The sequence below is a fragment of the Scheffersomyces amazonensis genome (assembly GCF_036850825.1).
Source record: "Scheffersomyces amazonensis strain UFMG-HMD-26.3 chromosome Unknown RJT21scaffold_3, whole genome shotgun sequence".
Classification (NCBI taxonomy): domain Eukaryota; kingdom Fungi; phylum Ascomycota; class Pichiomycetes; order Serinales; family Debaryomycetaceae; genus Scheffersomyces; species Scheffersomyces amazonensis.
Genome location: NW_027042743.1, coordinates 1,491,940 through 1,514,165, shown reverse-complemented (window position 1 = coordinate 1,514,165; position 22,226 = coordinate 1,491,940). Strand labels below are relative to the sequence as shown.

At 32.6% G+C, this 22,226-nt stretch overlaps 10 protein-coding genes and 2 non-coding genes across 12 annotated transcripts; 8 read left to right on the top strand and 4 right to left on the bottom strand. All coding sequences in view use genetic code 12, as the record gives it.

Annotated features, from left to right (window-relative positions):
• Positions 1-2: 2 nt before the first annotated feature.
• Positions 3-2,177, bottom strand: MLH1 (mismatch repair ATPase; the record flags this gene model as incomplete). The annotated part of the gene is made up of 1 exon (XM_064885412.1): positions 3-2,177. One exon carries the CDS (start codon positions 2,175-2,177, stop codon positions 3-5), a length of 2,175 nt encoding a protein of 724 aa, XP_064738770.1.
• Positions 2,178-2,313: 136 nt separating this feature from the next.
• Positions 2,314-3,432, top strand: RJT21DRAFT_114132 (Smc5-Smc6 complex subunit; the record flags this gene model as incomplete). The annotated part of the gene is made up of 1 exon (XM_064880222.1): positions 2,314-3,432. One exon carries the CDS (start codon positions 2,314-2,316, stop codon positions 3,430-3,432), a length of 1,119 nt encoding a protein of 372 aa, XP_064738769.1.
• Positions 3,433-3,500: 68 nt separating this feature from the next.
• On the bottom strand, positions 3,501-4,835 carry RJT21DRAFT_84835 (putative N(6)-L-threonylcarbamoyladenine synthase; the record flags this gene model as incomplete). The annotated part of the gene is made up of 1 exon (XM_064885416.1): positions 3,501-4,835. The coding sequence occupies one exon, from the start codon at positions 4,833-4,835 to the stop codon at positions 3,501-3,503; it is 1,335 nt and encodes a 444-aa protein (XP_064738768.1).
• A 614-nt stretch (positions 4,836-5,449) lies between these two features.
• On the top strand, positions 5,450-7,171 carry RJT21DRAFT_35702 (uncharacterized protein). Its single transcript, XM_064884282.1, has one exon. It carries the CDS (start codon positions 5,783-5,785, stop codon positions 6,884-6,886), a length of 1,104 nt encoding a protein of 367 aa, XP_064738767.1. The 5' UTR covers positions 5,450-5,782; the 3' UTR covers positions 6,887-7,171.
• SPS20 (Sps20p) lies at positions 7,172-8,432 on the top strand. The gene has a single exon (XM_064884283.1). It carries the CDS (start codon positions 7,457-7,459, stop codon positions 8,321-8,323), a length of 867 nt encoding a protein of 288 aa, XP_064738766.1. The 5' UTR covers positions 7,172-7,456; the 3' UTR covers positions 8,324-8,432.
• A 1-nt stretch (position 8,433) lies between these two features.
• Positions 8,434-9,821, top strand: MCA1 (Ca(2+)-dependent cysteine protease). Its single transcript, XM_064884284.1, has one exon. The coding sequence runs from the start codon at positions 8,505-8,507 to the stop codon at positions 9,699-9,701; it is 1,197 nt and encodes a 398-aa protein (XP_064738765.1). The 5' UTR covers positions 8,434-8,504; the 3' UTR covers positions 9,702-9,821.
• Positions 9,822-11,715, top strand: RJT21DRAFT_35705 (uncharacterized protein). The gene has a single exon (XM_064884285.1). It carries the CDS (start codon positions 9,942-9,944, stop codon positions 11,622-11,624), a length of 1,683 nt encoding a protein of 560 aa, XP_064738764.1. The 5' UTR covers positions 9,822-9,941; the 3' UTR covers positions 11,625-11,715.
• Positions 11,716-11,871: 156 nt separating this feature from the next.
• Positions 11,872-13,692, top strand: RJT21DRAFT_84699 (bifunctional triglyceride lipase/lysophosphatidylethanolamine acyltransferase; the record flags this gene model as incomplete). Its single annotated transcript, XM_064885409.1, has 1 exon — positions 11,872-13,692. The coding sequence occupies one exon, from the start codon at positions 11,872-11,874 to the stop codon at positions 13,690-13,692; it is 1,821 nt and encodes a 606-aa protein (XP_064738763.1).
• A 967-nt stretch (positions 13,693-14,659) lies between these two features.
• On the bottom strand, positions 14,660-16,318 carry RJT21DRAFT_85728 (tRNA adenylyltransferase; the record flags this gene model as incomplete). The annotated part of the gene is made up of 1 exon (XM_064885448.1): positions 14,660-16,318. The coding sequence occupies one exon, from the start codon at positions 16,316-16,318 to the stop codon at positions 14,660-14,662; it is 1,659 nt and encodes a 552-aa protein (XP_064738762.1).
• A 329-nt stretch (positions 16,319-16,647) lies between these two features.
• Positions 16,648-16,719, bottom strand: RJT21DRAFT_t82. Its single transcript has one exon. It is a non-coding gene; the product is annotated as a tRNA-Gly (tRNA).
• Positions 16,720-16,845: 126 nt separating this feature from the next.
• Positions 16,846-16,917, top strand: RJT21DRAFT_t87. The gene has a single exon. It is a non-coding gene; the product is annotated as a tRNA-Asp (tRNA).
• Positions 16,918-17,356: 439 nt separating this feature from the next.
• On the top strand, positions 17,357-22,226 carry ARO1 (Aro1p). Its single transcript, XM_064879821.1, has one exon. It carries the CDS (start codon positions 17,374-17,376, stop codon positions 22,093-22,095), a length of 4,722 nt encoding a protein of 1,573 aa, XP_064738761.1. The 5' UTR covers positions 17,357-17,373; the 3' UTR covers positions 22,096-22,226.

Below are 22,226 nucleotides of genomic sequence, written 5' to 3'. Positions count from 1 at the left end.
AGTTAACATCTCTCAAATACTCGGTAGAGACCTGGCAAATCGGCTATTTGTACTACATCCCGTCCTAATGTCTTAGGAGCGAGAAATCGCTTACGAATATCTGGAAATACGGTATGTTCCAATAGATGATCTAATTGACCTCTAGCTTCATTGTCTCCACTAGTTATGGGCTCAGGTATATAGAGGAGAGAAATTTGTCTCATTATACCTTGTAGACACTCCTTCTCATCACTATAGTCAACTCTTTTGCCTAGTCTATAAATAAAGTATGGCAATTTGGTCATACAAACCTGTATATCTTGATGTATCATCGGTAATGATATCAACATTGGCTTACCTTGATCATTATTCTTGATAATTAATCGGAAATATTCTTCAAACATATCGGACATGTTGTATACGGTAGATATTATCTCACTGATACTGGTGAGACTGGTTGACATTGTAGCGTCCCCAGTATACAACGGTGCTAAAATATCTTCAAGTAAGATAGGTTCAGAAAGTCGAATATCTCCGTAATTGCAAAATTCAGTTAACGCAAGCTGAAAGTAAAACTCTGTAAGTAGCGAAGAGTAGTCACATAAAAATAACTTAACATCATATTGGAAACAGCAAAGACGTTTAGCTTCATCAACTATTCCAACGTAGACAGCATTGTTGAATACATTGCTAAGAGGCTTATCAACCAATTGGTTTAAGTCGGCTTTAATATCTTGAATACTTTTAAGATTTACTGTGGTTCGTCGTCTATTGGTCACTTCTGAATCTTCAACTTCCTCTACCTCTATCTCATCATCAACTTCAACGTCCACCTCTTCTCTATCTTTTTGTTCACTGTTATCTTCTATAACAGGAAGTTTCGACTTATTCAGTTTCGGTTGCAAACTTATGTCCTGCACTAGAAACAGACTTATTTTACTCTGTTGGGAGTCGACTCGTACCAACTTATTCTCTTGTCTATATTTCTTTACTATTGGCGACACATTCTCCTCCTCCAGGGTCCTTTTACTTAATATGGATTGAGTTTTAAATTTTCTAGACGTGTCAACACTCGATAAAATAGAATGAACCTTATCCACAATAAGCTCGATAATCTCATCCTCATTTAAAAATCGAACTTCCCTCTTAGTTGGATGAATATTTACATCTAAATTCTTAGGATCAATTTCCAAACTAAGATACATAAATGGATAATTACCCTTGGGAAGAAAAAATTGATATACAGAATTTATTGCTCTCTTTAATGGATCACACAGCACTAATCGATGGTTTATAAAGAAGATTGGTTGTACTCGTTTCTTATTATTGTAATTGGCATTAGTAATCACTCCAGATACTTTAATCAAACCAAGCGTATGACATATCGATTCATTCTCATTCTCATTCTCATTCCCATTATGTTTATCTTTATTATATGCTAATGAACCGTCTAATTCAATATCAAGTAATTCACTAGCAATTGATGTACCATATACTGTTCGTATTCTTTCTCTTATTGGTACACCAGGTCTAGTTGATAATACTTGAAGTGACTCACCATATTTCTTACAACTAAACCCCACATGACCAGTATGAATAGCATATCTTCCTATAACATCCAAAATCTTACCAAATTCATCACTTTTAGATTTCAATGCCTTTAAACGTGAAGGAATATTATAAAATAAATCTTCTACTACAATCTGAGTTCCATCCTTACCAGCAATGGGTTTAGGCTCAATGGAGCTATCACCTGACTCTTTAAAGTTCGCATTACACATTTTCCCATTTACGTAATACGCTTTATACGCCAACGGAGATTCTGATGTCTTAGTTACAACTGATAAACGCGATATATGAGATATACTGGCTAATGCTTCACCTCTAAACCCATATGTAGCAATATTCTCAAGATCTTCAAATTTCGATATTTTGGAAGTAGCAAATCTTTCACATAATAATCCAAGATCAACTTTGTTGATCCCATGACCATTATCAGTAATTTGTAATAATTTCATACCTCCATCTTTAACCAATATTTCTATCATGGTAGATTTGGCATCTATAGAATTCTCAAGCATTTCCTTCAACGCATTGGCTGGCTGAATGATAATCTCTCCCGCAGCAATCTTATTGATAACTGACTCATCCAACTTAACGATCTTATTCTCATAATTCTCACCATTCTTTTCACTCATTCTTTGGCTAGTACCACACTAATACTCTTCCCCATTAATGTAGTGGATCAACGCGTAACTTTTAATTTTCCATATACAATTATCATCAACTCGCATATCAAGACATATACCATAACACACACATAGACATACACCAATGACTACAACAGGTCTGGATGACTCTGATATATCGAGTTCGAGTTCGAGTTCAGGCTCAAGCTCGGATCATGAGAGAGGTCCTCATAGAAAATCTCAAAGATTAGACAAGCAACAATACGTACAAGGATATGAAAAGTTAATACAAGAAGTTCGAAATAGTAGAGCAAGAGCTAAGAAAGGTGAAGCATCCAATTTAACTATACTGCATCTTAATGAATTAGAAGCATTATTTCAAAATATTCAACGAGAAAATGTTAGAGATACAAAAGTCCATTTAAAGGATTCAGAAGCATTCAAAGAAACAGCAGATTTTGCTGCCTTTAATGCTAGAAATTTAAAATTTGATGATGTAGGATTATCTTTAACTGAAAGTGAATTTTTATCATCTGTAAAGAGATTTGCTGGCTCAAGATCTACAGTTAAAAATGAAGATGGTGAACTTCTTGTCAATGAAGATAATTATGATGAAGAAGAAGTTGAAGAAGATGAAGATGAAGGAGGAGTAATCGCTTGGGAAGAGACCTTTAACTCATTCAACTGGTTACGATTGGGAGCATTATATTATCAAATTAGTAAAAGATCAATTAAAAATGACTTTTTAAATGGTCCCTTGGCTACAGAAAGACGGAGACCTCAAAATAGAGTCAGAAATATTGATGATACCAAATCAAGTATATCAACAAGAGCAAAAATCGTTCAAGCTAGTGATATTGCGACAAATGAAGAACAAAATACAGCATATATGATTAGATCTATTTATGAGACCTTTTTATCTAAGAATGTCGAAGGTGATGTCAATTTCTTTGAACTAATAATAAATCCCTACTCCTTTGCTCAATCAGTAGAGAATTTATTCTTTACTAGTTTCTTAATTAAAGATGCTAGATTGAAATTATATACTAATGGTGAAGGTATTCCAATGGTGAGGAGGGTATTACCCACTGAGGGTGAGTCAGCTATTCGAGATGCCAAGGAGAATAGTTCCAAACATAATATTGCTACTCTTAATTATACTACATGGCAAAATCTAATTGAAAGATTTAATATAACAGAAGCATTTTTAGGTAATAGAGATGAACCTGAGGATACAATCCCAGAGGAGGATATAGATAACTAACTAATTAATATACATTATGTGCATGCAAAAAATATGTACAAGAATTCTAATTTAACTATATGCTGGTATTAATATTTACAAACCCGTTTAATTTCCTCATCATCAACTTTAATCCATCCATCAACATTTAATATCTGGTCCATTGGCCACTTCCTAATTGGAGTGAAATTTAAATCAGTCTTAACCTTTAATTTCTCAAATATCTCTATTCCGGCAACACCAATCATTATGGCATTATCTGTACATAAACTTAAATCAGGGAAATGGAATGTTAAAGCTTCATCATCTTGAAGACCCAAACTCTCTCTATAATTAAGATCTTTACTTAACTTTTCTCTTAATCTCTTATTTGCAGCCACTCCACCAGAGCATACAAAATCCTTAACTCCGATAAATTTATTATCAGCTCTTCTATAATTACTTGTAGGTATACCATGTTTATATAAAGCCACATTTATTCTATCTATTATATGATCAAATATACCTTCTTGAGTTTTGTAAGCAATCATTTGATTTGTCTTTTCATTAAAAGGTTCATAGTTTAATTCAAACTTTCTGTAAGATTGTATATTACTGAGGAATTGAGCAAATGAAAATTGAATAGTTTTAGGAATACGGGAAAATGATGGACTCTTAAATGGTAATTTTAATTTGAATTTATAGGGATTAAATCTTGTATCAACATTTACTGCTTCCAACTCTTGTTTAAGTTCCAGAGGGAAATTATCTATATAAGCTTCTAATTCCTTACCTAACATGTTCCCATATAAGCCTAATTCTCTGGCACATTTATCTAAAGAATCTCCAACAGCAATATCATTTACATCAATAATGATTTCATGCTCTATTAATGATTTCAGATGAATTAATAAGGTATGACCACCACTACAAAGTAAGCTTATAAATGGAAATTTAGGGGCAGATATATTTGGTTGTTCTTTCTTTGGTAGTTGAGATACAAGTAAATGTCCAAGCATATGATGAACTCCAACAATAGGTACATTCCAAGCTATACTTAAACCTTTGGCTAATTGTGTACTTGTCGTAAGAGATCCTGTCATACCCGGACCTCGAGTAACACATATTAATGAAGGTGGATTTTGAGCATTTAAATTATGTTTCTTACAAAATTCAGAAACAAGAGGTCCAACAGTTGAAAGATGAAAATCATAAGCTGCTGTAGGTAATATACCTCCCACATCTGCGGAATTTAAAGTTCTTTTAACTTGATCTATAACTCTTGGAGGTTCATCAGGCAGGAATTTTTCAAGTAATGCAACACAAGAATCATCGCAAGAACTTTCTAAAGCAAGAACTTTATAACCTCGAGTGATTATCCGAGAGGTTATAAAGTTGTTTACTTGCCGTATATTAGTCCTCCTTCGTATACCTAGTCTTATCATATCATATTACAGATTTCCAGGGTTATAAGATTTATATCTACAGCATAAATATAATTTTTCACTTAGTGATAAATTTATTTTTCTCTGCTCACACAAATTTTCGCTACTATCTAAGACATCTAACAAGTAACGACTAACGACTAACGACTAATGACTAACAGCTAACAAGTAACAAGTAATGACTAACGACTACTACCCAAATCATACTGTTGTGGTTACATATTCAGAATTACAGAACTTATAGTGGAATAGTACTTTTGATCTATTAACAAAGTATAAAATGTACTATCTATTTACATGCTGCTCACATACCGAATAGACAGAGGCTGGTCTAATTTGAAGTGGTGGCTTCAATAAACAAAATAATAACTAAATGAGTACATACGTACATAAGTAACTAAGTATATAACAAGCGTCACTGCAATAAAAAGGCATGGTGTGTTTCACCCTTCGTAATAATAAACATCTTAACATCAGTCAATAACCAGCTGCAAATCACTAGCAAAAAAAAGTCATGTAGCAGCCGTTATTTCCTGCACACACTGCGATCAAAACATTTTTAGTACGAAATCGACGAGTCAGAAACAGGAAAAGAAAAGAAACAGCAGCAGAGACAAAAAAAAAAAAAGTGCTGTGAAAAGTAGTCACTGGTCACCAAAGCTTTAGTGTGAATAGAAACCCAGCATAGACGGAATTATATGCCGTGCCAAACGGCTCTTATTTATAGATAATTTATTAATTAATTCATATTCCACATTTTCCATTTCCCATTTCCCATTAGATTCTTATTTATTTTAGATTGTTAAAGTATTACTTTTATATTGAATTGATGATCAGAGTGCTATAGACCAATTACTTTAATTTTAAATTTTACATCATTACATTCTTTTATTTATATTAAATTCATAAAATCAAAATCATAAATTCCACTTTACATTGTTCATGATATGTCACAAGTATTTACAGCTTCTGCTATACCGTTGAGTTTTGATCCAACCCATGAATCTCTACATCAACACGAGTCAAAGGTTCCACCTCAACCTCCTAAAAATGATAACAATCATGATAAGGATGTTTTATCACCAGTATTTAATTGTATGTTAGCGGGAGGTTTTGGTGGTATGGTTGGTGATACATCCATGCATTCCTTAGATACCGTTAAAACTAGACAACAAGGATTAATTCATCATCTCAAATATAAAAATATGATACCCGCGTATATAACCATATTTAAAGAAGAAGGTTTCTTTCGAGGTTTATATGGAGGATATTCTCCTGCCATATTGGGATCATTCCCTTCAACAGCTGCATTTTTTGGAACTTATGAATATTCAAAAAGAAAATTAATTAATGATTATAAATTGAATGAAACCTTCTCTTATTTTATTGCAGGAATATTAGGAGATTTTGCTTCGAGTATTTTTTATGTTCCATCAGAAGTATTAAAAACAAGACTTCAATTACAAGGAAGGTATAATAATCCATATACCAAGGGTTCAGGATATAATTATAAAGGATTAATAAATGCTATTGTATCAATTTCAAAAGTTGAAGGTAATCAAGCCTTCTTTTTCGGATATAAAGAAACATTATTTCGAGATTTACCATTCAGTGCCTTACAATTTGCGTTCTATGAAAGATTTAGGCAATTGGCTATTATATATAATAAAGGATCATCTGATTTACCTGTATCTATGGAGTTGGCTACTGGAGCTGCAGCTGGTGGTTTAGCAGGTACATTAACAACTCCATTGGATGTTATAAAAACAAGAATACAGACGGCAACTACTGAATCATCAACAATAGATACAACTAAAACTAAAACTACAACTAAAACTAAAGTTCCATCTAAATTACCATTAGCATCAACATTCCGAGCTTTAAGTTCTATTTACAAGAATGAAGGTATATTGGGTGCATTTTCTGGAGTAGGTCCACGATTTATCTGGACTGGTGTTCAAAGTTCTATCATGTTATTACTCTATCAAATGTCCTTAAAACAATTGGATTCAATTTTAGATTCCAATGAAAAACGTACCTTTGCATCATAACGAATGATCCCCACAATTCATAATCTTTAGAAATTTTGTACATAGACTTATACAGTTAATATTTAATAATTTTGGTATTTTTAGTATCATCTGTGTAGCTCGGAATTGCACCCTCTCCTCTTGTCTTCCTATCTCCACTCCACTCAATGAAAATCACTTACAAGAAAATACAGAAAATACAGAAATACAAATACAGACAATACTACACAATTTTCTTATCTACTGTCCCATAGGTTATTCTTTAGGTTCGGTGATTACTGCATTCTTAATAACAAAAGTAGACTATAACCGAACTAGACCCGCAAGATCAGATATGCACCGAATATTTTTGCACTCAAACTGTCAAATATTTTGTGCCGACCTTTGTGCCTCGGCCTTTTTAAATATCTACCCCCACATTTTTTTCACAAGGTCTGCAACTGTAATCCATAATAAAGTGTGCATATATAAGTGATATATTCTCGTTGGGTATTAAAATATCAATTGTAATTAATTGTTTAATTGTAATTAGTTAGATTTTGTTAATAGCTGTTTTATAATTAATTATATATCGAAATTCAAATCCTCATAATGTCCACTTTAGATCAATCATTTGTTAATAATAGTTCTTGGAAACCAGACCTCTTTAAGGGTAAAGTTGCTTTTGTTACTGGAGGTGCAGGTACAATTTGTAGAGTTCAAACTGAAGCATTAGTTTTATTAGGAGCAAATGCGGTAATTCTTGGTAGAAATGTTGCTAAGACTGAAAAGGCTGCTGAAGAAATTCAAGCACTTAGACCTGGAGCAAAAGTTCTTGGTCTTGGTAATGTTGATGTTCGTGATGTTCAATCTATTAAAAAGGCAGTAGAGAAGACTGTTCAAGAATTAGGTAGAATTGATTTTGTAATTGCTGGTGCTGCTGGAAATTTCTTATCTGATTTTAATCATTTATCTACTAATGCTTTTAAATCAGTTGTTTCTATTGATTTATTAGGTTCTTTTAATACTGCTAAAGCAACATTTGAAGAAGTTAGAAAGACTAAAGGAGCTTACTTATTTGTGAGTGCTACATTACATTATTATGGTGTTCCATTACAAACACATGTTGGAGCTGCCAAGGCAGGTGTTGATGCTTTATCAAATGCTTTGGCTGTTGAATTAGGCCCTGTTGGAGTTCGTTCTAATTGTATTGCTCCAGGAATGATTTCGGGAACTGAAGGTTTTGCAAGATTAGCTACTGGTACTAATTTAGATCAAAGAGTTCCATTACAAAGATTTGGAACTACTCGTGATATTGCTGAAGCTACTGTTTATTTATTCTCTCCAGCTGCTTCTTATGTTAGCGGTACTATTGAAGTTGTTGATGGTGGTGCTTGGCATATTGGAGGATTTGCCAATGAAGTTTATCCTCAATTACTTATCCAACAAAATGGTCCTGATAGTGATTCTAAATTATAAATTAACAGTTTTCTATAGATAGTATGTATACATATGTTTAATAAACCATACATATATTATAATAGGAGAATCCTGCACAATGTAGTTGAGAAATTTCACAGTAGGGTTATATGAATTTCAGTTGAAAGTAACGAATCATATAGTTATAGTACAAGTAACTAGTTAAGTATCTGTATAAATTATGTTTCCAGGTGCTAGTAATAATTCTTATAATAATTATGGTCCACCTCAAGGTCCACCACCTCAACAACAAGGAGGTTATTATGGTGGACCTCCACCAGGACCTCCCCCAGGAAATTATGGTGGATATGGTGGAGACGGAGGTTACTACAGAGCTCCACCAGGGCCACCACCTCCACAACAACAACAACAACAATATGGAAACCATAATCAATATGGATCTGGTGGTGCTCATGGACCACCATCGGGTGCTCAAAGTTTTGGACAAAATACTAATTACACATTTCAATACTCTAATTGTTCTGGTAGAAAAAAGGCTTTGTTAGTTGGATGCAATTATTTTAATTCTCGTAATGAATTAAAAGGGTGTATCAATGATGTTAAAAATATGAGTAATTTCTTAAATCAAAGATGGGGTTATAAATGGGAAGATATGGTTATTTTAACTGATGATCAACATGATTTAAGTAGAGTTCCTACTAAAAATAATGTTATCAGAGCCATGCAATGGTTAGTTAAAGATGCTAGACCAAATGATTCTTTAGTATTTCATTATTCGGGTCATGGGGGTATTACTAAGGATTTAGATGGAGATGAAGAAAGTGGATATGATGAAGTTATCTATCCAGTTGACTTTGAACAAGCAGGTCATATAGTTGATGATGATATGCATGCAATTATGGTTAGACCATTACCTCCAGGTTGTAGATTAACTGCCTTATATGATTCATGTCATTCAGGTACAGCATTAGATTTACCTTATGTTTATTCTACAAAGGGGGTAATTAAAGAACCAAATTTATTAAAAGATGCCGGTATGGGAGCAGTTACTGCATTAATGGATTATGAAACAGGTAATATAGGAGGAGCAATTTCAGCCGTTACAGATATATTTAAAAAAGTTACTAATCTGTCTAATGTTAATCAAGATAGAATTAGACAAATCAAAGCATCACCAGCTGATGTCATATCAATTTCTGGATGTAAAGATGATCAAACTAGTGCTGATGCTCAAGAAAATGGTCGAGCTACAGGGGCTATGTCTTGGTCATTTATTAAGGTACTAACCGATATGCCGGATCAATCATATTTATCTTTATTAAACAATATGAGAACACTTTTAAGTCAAAAATATTCACAAAAACCTCAATTGAGTTGTTCTCATCCTCAAGATATGAATATCAGGTTTATCATGTGACTGCGACCGTTTAAACTATTTCTTTATATAGCATCTCTTCTACCAGTTTCAATTGATTATGTGCCTCGTTTATTCTACTTGCCACAAAACAAAGAAAAAAAATGTCTGGATTTGATCCAGGCTCAGTAAATACGGGAAATGACCAACTATCAAGTGTAGATCATAAGACTTATACTCTAGAGTTATTATCTAATTGCATATAGGAATACCTTTAGGTAAACGTGAATATAATACTGAATAATGTCACTTCCTACGAGATTAAGATCTCAAAGATGGGAAAGGGATGAAATTAATTATGGTGGAGATTGGGAGCCTATGAATGAAGATTTTGAAGAAGACGATGATCAGGAAGAACCGGAAGAAGTAGTGCCCAATAAAGAATTGAAACCAGAACGGTTTGAAATACCGGAAAATTCTAGTATTAATCATGATAACGAAAATAATATAATAGGAAAGGATGAGGAGTTGCCCGCACTAGACTTGATGGTTGATAAGTTAGAGATTGAGAGTTTGGAAGATTTTCAATTGGGAGTTCAATTAGGTGAAGATGGTGGATTAATTATAGAGGATCTTAATCCTCCTACTCCTCCATTTCCTGCTACATCTGTAGTGTCAGTTCCGCCAAGTCCCGTGCGGTCAGATTCCTCAGTCTTAAGTAATGAATCATCATTAGTACCTTCTGTAAAGTCCAATAGTTTATCCGTAATTGGATCAAATGGTCAAATTGATCAGAATGGTCACTCTAGTACTTACGATAACAATAATAATAATGAAGTTAATGACGATAATGATGATGATTCCTTAATTTTCACAACCAGGCGACCTGTGGAGAGTCCAGATGAAAATCATGACCTCTCTTCAGATGAAGAAGATGTAAGGTCAGATGACATTCTCGATGTTTATAAGGACGATAGTCCCGATCATACTCATAAGCGAGCTGTTTCAGCTGGTGTCCAAACTTTGGAATCTTTAATAAATGATGTTCAATCAGATATAAGAGGTGCTAGCTATGCTGGATCAGATGAAGACGATGATGAAGTTGATACTACATCAGATTCCTATGGTTATACTGAAGAAGAGAATATATCAACAGCCCCATTATCTCCTGGTGAAAAGGCAATCGATGTAGTTAAGCCAGTAGCATCTATTGATAATGAACTTCATCCAGTTGGTTCTACAGGGTCATTATCTACGGGTAATTTTTCAATTGACAGTATTAACAAAGCCGATATTTCTTCGGAAAAGGAGTCTAGGAGGAATTCTACCAATACATTCGATATGGGAGGTTGGAAGCCCAATACAGATTCATTTAGAGGAGCATTTGTCAATCAAAATTTTGCATCCAGAAATAGTAATTATGATGATGTTCACAGTATACCAGCAACTATTGATGCTACATTACCAAGTGTTAGTGAAAATCCCGATGAAGAAGATGAACATGAAAGTACTACCAGAATAGTATCTAATAGTACGGCAGGAACTCGAATTGGATCTGAAACTTCAACTATACAACGTCCTAAGTCTATGTTACTTGATAGTAGCAGTTCAAGAGTATCATCTAGAATAACTTCAGAAAATATTCCTGTTCCAATTAAAGGTAAGAAATATCCAGTTAGTAATTGGAAAAAGATTATGTCAACTCCTCATGGCCCAGATAGAATTGAAGAATTAACTCGGGCACTTTCAGCAGAAAGTAATTATGAAACTGGACTTACTAATTGGTTATCTACCACATTAAAACTGAATGATGTACCTGAATTTGTAAATCTTGGTAATTTAGCTACTAAGATTTTTCAAGAATCTGATAAGAGTCCTCGGAAATTATCCACACGTACGAGAGTATTACATGTAAAGGATAAGGTTCATGTTGCATCTGATTTTGGAAAGAGATTCCTTAATAAAGGTAAAAAGATATTAAAATGAATGACCCTAAAATGTGAAATAATATTATATATATTACTAATATATATTCATATACATTTTCTAATTTTATTTTGTATTATGTATTTTGTATTTTCTAATTTTATTGTAGTTGTATTAAACTTTTTTTGCAGCTATACCTTTCACGTGATAATCTGAATCACAGAACCAGCAATTTGTGGGGCTCACCAATATCATAGTCATTTTTTAACCTTAATAAATGTATACACATCAACCATTTATTAAAGTTATGGCTAAGCCAAGTAAGATGATAGTAGAAAAGTTTGTACTACCGATAGTTAAGTTTGTGGGTAATTATACACCAGGGTTTTTCTGGGCCATAATAGATTTTGTAATAGATATCTTCTTCTTTTGGGTTAAGCAACTATACAATTTTTATCATAGTAAAGATCCATTAAAGGAATTACTTAAACATCTTCGAAATGTTAAGAGTTATAATGAATGGAAGGATACCGTGACAGAGATTGATAGACTAACTAATATGGATCTTTGGAGACAAAATGTTATATCAAAACATTATGATTATATATTAATTAATGATAGAATAAAACTTTTAAGAGACGCAAGATTAAGACAAGATTCTCCATTAATTATGTCATTATTAAGATCAGGATTAATTCGAAACTTTGGTGGTATAGCTCAAAAGAGATTATATGTTAAATCTTATGTTGGTACAAAATTTAAAATAGAAGAATATATTACTGAAGTATTAAGTTGTTTAAATTATTTAAATGAATCTATTTATAATGAACGAGAATTTGTTATGAATAGTAAACAACTTAAATTGGATTTTTTTCATGATGCAAGACAATCTTTTGGTTGTACTGCTTTACTTTTACAAGGTGGTTCATTATTTGGTTTATGTCATTTAGGAGTTGTAAAAGCTTTATACTTTAAAGGTTTATTACCGAGGATAATCGGTGGTAGTGCTGTTGGTGCGGCAGTTGCATCTTTAGTATGTACATTAAATGATCAAGAATTAATACCTATATTGATTTCAATTGCTGATGTTATGAAAAATATCGATCGATTAAATCATGATGTGGATGAAAGATATGGTAATGTAATTGAAAATGTGGTTAAAAAGGGTTATTCTCAAGATATTCTTATTTTCTTAAAATTCGTTAGAGATACAATTGGTGATGTTACATTTGAAGAAGCTTATTTAAAGACAGAAAAGATTCTTAATGTTGTAGTTCATCCAACTCATCAATCAGTTCCATCATTATTAAATTATATAACTGCTCCAAATGTAATTATTTGGACAGCTATTTATGCATCAATTGGTACAGGAGTTCTTTCTGATAATGTTCAAATTTATGTAAAAGATTTTAATAATAATATAGTTCCTCAAACTCCTGAACTTGATATTCAATATTTAAAACCTCAAGATGTTAATTATCTGCAACAATATTTTAAAAGAAAAGTGGTTGGAAATATTCAATATCCTATTGAAAGTTCTCCATATACTAGATTAACCGAATTATTTAATGTTAATCATTTTATTATTAGTTTAGCTCGTCCATATTTGGCTCCATTAATAAGTAATGATTTACAACATATTCATTTATCTTATGGTAATATAAGATATAATGATATTAAAAAGGATCAATCAAATGGTACAATGTCAATAATTGAAAAAACAAGTACTTCAATTGATCAAATTGAAAAATTTACTAGAGATACAACATATACATTTAAAAAGCATATAAAAAATTTACTTAGTATGGAAATTCAACATCGACTAGTAGTTATGAATAAACTTGGAATGTTAAATGATGTAATGAAAAGATTTTTTATTGATGAAAAACCTTCATCTTTACAATCCTTATCAAGTATTAGAGAAATTACAATTGTTCCTGAATTAAGATATTTAGTTAAAGACTTTGGTCGAGTATTTGACGTTCATAAAACTATGGAAAATATCCCTTATTGGGTTTTGGTAGGGGAAAGATCTATTTGGCCTTTATTCCCCTTATTATGGACTAGATGTTCTATAGAATTTGCATTAGATGATTTATATAATTTACATAGAAAGAGAGGTGGATAAATCATCTAAAGAATAATTTAATATTAGAATCCTTAGTTATATTGTAGATATATTCCTTTTCATTAACCTTACATGTTTTATAGGGAATTGCACCTTTAGATATAGTTAAACTACCAGTTATATCATTGGCTCTACCAGTAGATAAAGGTTGAATACTTATATTTAAACTTGAACGATGAAATAATTTGATAAGGAAATCAGTGATTTTGAATACAGGATCATCTGGTATATTAGCATCTAGATCAGGATAATCTTTATTACTTATTATAAATAATTGTTGTGATAATTTATTAAGGCCCACCAATTTAAACAATAATTCATTAGTAGAAATATTGGTGGCCAGTAAAAGAAGTTCAGGAGCTTCAATAAATATCACTTTCTTACGATCATTTATTTGACTTATAGTGTTATTTAATTCATCAAATAACTTGTTTATAGATCCAGAAGCATTAGAAGTATCCTTTATTATGGTAGTAAATAAATCAGTAAAACAATCAATATAAGTGAAACCTGTGATGGATTCAAGATCAATCCCATTCTTTTTACATGCATTGACATAGTACAGCTTGGGATTGAGAAATGAAATGAAAATCACTTGGGATCGGTTTGGTATCTTAATATTTAAATCTTTATTGACAAGTGATGCTGTACCTACTAATGAATTTTCTACTAATGAATTGATTAACCAACTGGGTGATGTACCTTGAACATGAGTCACTAATGCCAAATATGATAGTGAACCTTCGAGCACTTGTTCCAGTACCAAAGAGTGATCTTCAAATAGTACAAGATCTTGATTTTGTCGAGTGCCCATTTGTTGTTTTATTTGTGTATTAGTAAATTTACTGGTAACTATAGTAGTTGTTAGTTGTTAGTTAGAGGGTACTATAGTTGTTAGTGGGATGGATATTCGTGCGAGTACAAATTTTTAGGGTGCAAAAATTTTGTATTTGTATATACATAAAAACTATAAATACTGATTTATAATACTTTTTACATAGTGTATGCATTCATCTTTACCCATTTCTGGATTATCTAGTTGCCATACTAAAATGTGATCTGATACAGATTTAATCCAGGGACCAGGTTTACGTTGGAATTCTTTACTTAAGGTGGTTCCATCAAGTAATGGTTTAAGTTGATGAACTTGTTGTAATTCCTGTCGTTGTATTGTAAAAAGGAGATTATCATATTTAGTGACAGTTTGGACCATGACTTGTTCTAAGGAAGTTTGTATATTTGATTTATTATCATCAATTGGATGTGGAACTAAGTATAGTCTAGACTCATCGTAGGTATATTGTTGGACAATTTCTATAAATGCATTGAGTATGATGTTTAAATCCGAGAAAGTACCAAAGTTTCTTAAATATAATCCTAAATCTGATCTCTTGATGGATTTAGGATCATGAAAGTAGCTATCTAAAGTATTTCTAGATAAGACAAATTGTTTATTTATCGTGACTACCTTATCAATATCACTTTTTTTACCCTTTAAGGCTTCTCTCATAATAATATCTATAGCATGTTCTGTACCATTTTTTTTAGCACTTAGTTTAAGGGATATAGAACGATATGGAAATAAAATTAATGCTAACCAGAATGGCTTTTGATACTCTGAATTATTCAATACTTCAATAAATAATTGTTTGAATTTACTATCATTTGAAACTTTTTCTTCAATAATTTTCTTAAAGATAGGAAACACTGCTGTGACTCTTTCCAGTTGATCTTTTAATGAATGGGCAGCATTTTCAAGTTCATCAATAAGTGATTCATCATTAAATTTTGCCGCTTTTTCTATGAAATTCTCAGGACCAAATAAACTTTCAGTTAATCCAGCATAATTTATTAATCTTAAACCATAAGAAGGATTATCACTTTTAAACATTTTTTCCAATTCAATATCAACTCTTTCTCTACTGATTTTATAAGCTAATGCTACTTTAATATCGGAATTTTTCATAGCTTCTAAAGTTTCTGGATCTATAATAAAATCAAATCTACTAGCAAATCTTATAAGTCTCAATACTCTTAATGGATCATCTAAAAATGTTTGTAAAGGAGGTAATGGAGTTCTTAATATTCCATTCTTTAAATCATTTAAACCATTTCCAGTAAAATCTTCAATTTCCCCCTTATTTAAATTATAAAATAATGCATTTAAAGTTGCATCTCTTCTTAAAGCATCTTCTTCAGCCGTTCCAAATTCAATTACTGGAACTCTACTATCAACCGTATATTCTTCAGATCTAAGATTAACAAAATCTATATCTACTCCATATAACTTAGTTGTACAAGTTTCTAAATGTTTGGATTTTTCAGGATTCTTTTTAATAGTATGAAGAGATTTAACATGTAATTCATTATGATGAGATCTTAAATAATTAAGTAATCTTGAAGCAAAATCTTCACCAGTTAAATGATTTACTGCTATATCTATATCATGACTTTCTTTACCCAATAATTTATCTCTAACCCAACCTCCAGTAATTCTTAATTCTAATTTATCATTATCATTATGATTCAAATTTTTATTATGATAATTACAATATTCAACTAAAATATCCCGAATTTTAGTTTCTGATTTACTAAGTTTCACTTCATCTTCTACGGTTCTTTTCATGTTAATTGTGACTGTTTGATGAAGTAGTCTTGTCTGGAACGGTTGTTTGAATAATGTAGAGCCTCCTTTCAAGAAACGGATCATTACCATTCAATCTTCTCCTTACTATTACCTATAAATTGATATGTACTCGAAACTTTTTTTACAAAGTTTTTCCTCGAATTCTTGCAAAAATAAAAATTGCAAAATAAGATGTCAATTGGCTCGAAAGTAATAGAGATTGAGTCTTAGAAGTATAAGGGATTGATAGTAGATTCATTGACCTAAAAATATAGGTGTTGTATAATTATTTGATTAATTATTAAAAATTATTGAAAATGCAAAAAGAATGAACGGTACGGGAATCGAACCCGTGACACCTGCTTGGAAGGCAGATATGTTAACCACTACACCAACCGTCCTAATCGTTGAAAATTTTTGTTTTCACATATTCGCAACGAGTCAATTCACGTGACTTTTTACCACTAATATATCACGTGATAGAAACACTCTGACACAAAGTACTAAAACTTTTCAAACAGAAATCATCCGTGATAGTTTAGTGGCTAGAATTACCGCTTGTCGCGTGGTAGACCGGGGTTCAATTCCCCGTCGCGGAGTATTTTTTTAAATTTAAAATATCCATATTCATGGTCTTTTTTTTTAGTTTCTACTTTAAGTAGTTGTTATCGAACTTGTTTCAAACTCTTTAAAATGTTGGTATACTGTGTTTCTAGTTTGAGTAATCTATTGGGTGCAAATACCAATGACATCATAGAGCTATTACATACATTTTAACATTCACATGTACTTTTAACTTCACTGTATAATACACACTACATACTCCACTAGACAATTCTTCACCTCACTCTCCACTCTCCATCGAACTACTCCACTAACCCTCTGTAACATTTGATTCTATCGTCTAGATGAGATACCGGAAACGGCCCTATGAGATGGTTGATGGTTGCGTACACACGTGACGTCGGTGAAAAAAAATGTGAGTCAGTATGGCCGAAAGTGAAAAATTACCACAAGTGTTAAACCACTAGTAGTACAGTTTAAGTCATTAAGCCATGTCAACTATAGAGAAAGTGTCCATTTTGGGTGCCGAAACCATTCATGTGGGGTACGGCATCCAGGACCATATAGTTGAAGTTGTAATTAACACCAAAGCTTCTTCAACTTATGTGATAATTACCGATACTAATATGGGAAGAACTGAACCATTTAGTAAATTAACTCAACTATTTGCTAGTAAATTAAAAGAATTAAGGCCAGAATCCAGACTTCTTCAATATCAAGTGTCACCAGGTGAAAATAATAAAAGTAGAGAAACCAAAGCGGCTGTAGAAGATTATTTATTACAACAAGGATGTACCAGAGATACAGTAATTTTAGCCGTTGGAGGTGGAGTTATTGGAGATATGATTGGATTTGTTGCTGCTACATTTATGAGAGGGGTTAGATATGTTCAAGTTCCAACTACTTTACTTTCTATGGTAGATTCTTCAGTTGGTGGTAAAACAGCTATTGATACTCCATTAGGTAAGAATTTCGTCGGAGCCTTTTATCAACCAGAATATGTATTTGCTGATGTATCATTTCTTAAGACATTACCTACTAGACAATTTATTAATGGGATGGCTGAAGTTGTAAAGACTGCAGCTATTTGGAATGAAGAAGAATTCACCAGATTAGAGAATTTCTCTAAGAAATTCCTTGAAGTAGTTACAGCTAAAGTTCCTGATATTGAATCAATTAAACATGAATTGGTTAAAACAGTATTGGAATCCATTCGGGTTAAGGCCGAAGTAGTTTCATCCGATGAAAAGGAAACTGGATTAAGAAATCTCTTAAATTTCGGTCATACAATTGGTCATGCTATTGAAGCGGTATTAACTCCCGAAGCTTTACATGGAGAATGTGTTTCTGTAGGTATGATTAAAGAAGCTGAATTGGCAAGATATTTAGGTATTTTATCTCAAGTAGCCGTTGCCAGATTATCCAAATGTTTAGTGGCTTATGGATTACCAGTAACCATTGATGATAAAGAATTCTTAAAGAAAGTTGGTAATAAACGTCATTATGTTCAATTAGATACTTTATTAAAGAAAATGGCTATTGATAAGAAGAATGATGGTAGTAAAATCAGATGTGTATTACTTGAATCCATTGGTAGATGTTATCAATTGAAGGCTCATCAAATTAGTAAACAAGATTTAGGATTTGTATTAACTGATGAAGTGTTAGTTCATCCATTTAAGGATCAGTCACTTAAATCTTCTACTGTAATCATTCCTCCTGGATCTAAATCGATTTCTAATCGTGCCCTTATTTTAGCTTCATTAGGTAAAGGTACAGTTCGTATTAAGAATTTATTACATTCTGATGATACTAAACATATGTTGGATGCTGTAACTGCGTTAGGAGGAGCCAAGATAACTACTGAAGATAATGGAGAAACCATTGTAGTTGAAGGTAATGGAGGTAACTTTATTGCTACTAATGAACAATTGTATTTGGGTAATGCCGGAACTGCTTCTAGATTCTTGACTAGTGTGGCTACTTTGGTTAAACCTAATAAGAATTCATTAGATGATGTTATTTTAACAGGGAATGCTCGTATGCAACAAAGACCTATTGGACCATTGGTCGATGCCTTAAGAGCCAATGGATCTCAAGTTCAATACTTGAACAATGAAGGATCTTTACCATTAGTTATTAAGGCAGGAAGTGGTTTAAAGGGTGGAAGAATTGAATTGGCTGCCACTATTTCTTCTCAATATGTTTCTTCAATCTTAATGTGTGCCCCCTATGCCGAAGAAGAAGTTACACTTAAATTAGTCGGTGGTAAACCAATCTCAGTATTGTATATTGATATGACTATTGCTATGATGAAATCCTTTGGGATTGAAGTGAAGCAATCACTCACTGAAGAATACACTTATATTATTCCAAAGGGCACTTATCAGAATCCTCAAGAATATGTAATTGAATCAGATGCTTCATCAGCAACTTATCCTCTTGCGTTTGCTGCATTAACTGGTACTTCATGTACAGTTCCAAATATTGGATCTTCATCTTTACAAGGAGATGCCAGATTTGCCGTGGATGTATTAAAACCTATGGGATGTATAGTGGAACAATCAGCTACTTCTACTACAGTAACTGGACCTCCATTGGGTCATTTAAAACCTTTACCTCATGTTGATATGGAACCAATGACAGATGCATTTTTAACTGCATCGGTAGTAGCAGCTGTTGCTTATGATGGAAAAAATTCTACTGCCATTACTGGTATTGCTAATCAAAGAGTTAAAGAATGTGATAGAATTGCAGCTATGGTTAATGAATTAGCCAAGTTCGGAGTTAAGGCCCACGAATTACCGGATGGAATTGAAATTCAAGGAGTTAAACTTGAACAATTAGTTAATCCTTCAACTGAAAAGAGAGGAATTAAAAGTTATGATGATCATCGTGTGGCCATGTCATTTTCCTTATTGGCCGGTCTTTGTAACCAACCCGTATTAATTCAAGAAAGATCATGTACTGGGAAGACATGGCCAGGATGGTGGGATACCCTTCATAGTCAATTTAATATTCAACTTGATGGTTATGAATTACCCTTTGATGCTGATGATTCATCTTTACTCATTGATAAACATGCCAATGGTGATAAATCCATTATAGTTATTGGAATGAGAGCAGCCGGTAAATCAACATTATCCAAGTGGATGGCTACATTCCTTGGCTTTAAATTCTTAGACTTAGATGATGTATTTGAACAAAGAGTTGGCACTGATATTCGAACATTTATTAAACAATATGGATGGGAAGAATTCAGAAGTAAAGAAGCTGCTATTGCTAAAGAAATCTTTACTGAGAAATCTCGGGGTTATGTTATATCGACTGGAGGAGGAATTGTTGAAGGAGAAGATGCCAGAAATACTTTAAAAGATTATACTAAACAAGGAGGAATTGTATTACATTTACATCGAGATTTAGATGAAACTGTAGTCTTCTTATCGGCCGATACGACTAGACCAGCCTATGTTAATGAAATTAAAGATGTTTGGATTAGAAGAGAGAATTGGTATCATGAATGTTCCAATTATCATTTCTATTCTTCTCATTGTGATAATGAATTAGAATTCAAACATTTAAGAAATTCGTTTATTAGTTATATTAAAACCATTACTGGTTTACAAGTATCTGAATTATCTAGAAAGAGATCGGCTGCTGTCTCATTAACTTTTAAAGATTTAAATGATGTAGCTGAACATTTAGAAGAAATAGCTGTTGGAAGTGAAGCCATTGAGTTAAGAGTTGATAGTTTAAACAAGTATTCCAAGACCTTTGTGGCTGATCAAACAGCTACTTTAAGAAAGTATGTGAATTTACCGATCATTTATACTATTCGTACTGAATCTCAAGGTGGGTTGTTCCCTGATCATGAAGTTGAACAACTTGAAGAATTACTCTTATTGGGAATTAAACTCGGAGTTGAATACTTGGATCTTCAATCCAATTATCCTAATTCACTTATTGAGAAGATCTTAGAGAGGAAAGCGTTTACTCGGATAATTATTTCTCATTATGATAATACCGGAGTATTGAAATGGACTAATGTAGAATGGAAAAATAAGTATAATCAAGCCGTATCTTATGGAGCTGATATAGTTAAATTAGTGGGAACTGCTACTTCATTTCAAGATAATTTGGATTTAGAAGTATTCCGGTCGGCTGCTAATTTAAAACCATTAATTGCTATAAATCGAGGAGAACAAGGGAAATTATCTCGAGTATTAAATACAGTATTTACTCCTGTAACTCATGATTTAATCCCTAAACAATCTACTAATGGTTCATCTGGATTACTTAGTATAAACCAAATCAATAAGGCTTATGCCGAAATTGGAGGATTTACTCAAAAGAAGTTTTGGATTGTTGGTAAACCAGTGGATCATTCAAGATCTCCTAATCTTCATAATGCCGGTTATAAGAAATTAAATATTCCTTATACTTTTGATAGATTTGAAACTGATGATGCATCACTTGCAGTTAAGAAATTGATTCATGAGGATAAGAATTTCGGAGGGTTAGCCGTGACTATGCCATTGAAATTAGATATTATTAAACATGTTGATGAATTATCAGAGGCTGCTCAATTGATCGGGGCTGTTAATACAGTCATACGTTCATCTAATGATCCAAATAAATTATATGGTGATAATACTGATTGGGTAGGTATTACTACATCATTTGCTAGACATGGAGTTCCAAATATTGAGAATTCTAATGTCAATGGATTAGTTGTAGGTGGAGGAGGAACTTCTCGTGCTGCTGTTTATGCCTTACATGATATGGGATGTAAAATCATTTATATGATTAATCGTACTTCATCTAAGATTAGAGAAATTAAGGAATCATTCCCAGCTGATTATAATATTCAAATCTTAGAAACCATTGAACAAGTTGAAGCGGCTGCTTCTGTTTCTTTAGTAGTATCATGTGTTCCAGCCGATAAACCAGTTGATGAAACTTTACTTAATAAATTAGAAAGATTCTTATATCATGGTAGTACTACTAAGAATGGAGGATTTACTCCAACTCTTATTGAAGCGGCCTATAAGCCTAGATTAACTCCAGTGATGAGAATTGCTCATGAGAAATATCAATGGAGTGTAATTCCAGGCGTAGAGATGTTAGTCAATCAAGGTGAAAGACAATTCCAACTTCATACTGGTTTCACGCCTCCATACAGAGTGATTCATGATGCTGTTGTGGCTGAGTAGAGTATTTATGAGAAGTATATAGTTAATAAATGTCCCAAATAGGAAGTGTTGTGCCATACTTCGGAGTGGGTGCAAACTCCGAAGTTGCGCTTAAAAAAATATTTAAAAAAAGAAATAAATAAATAAAAATA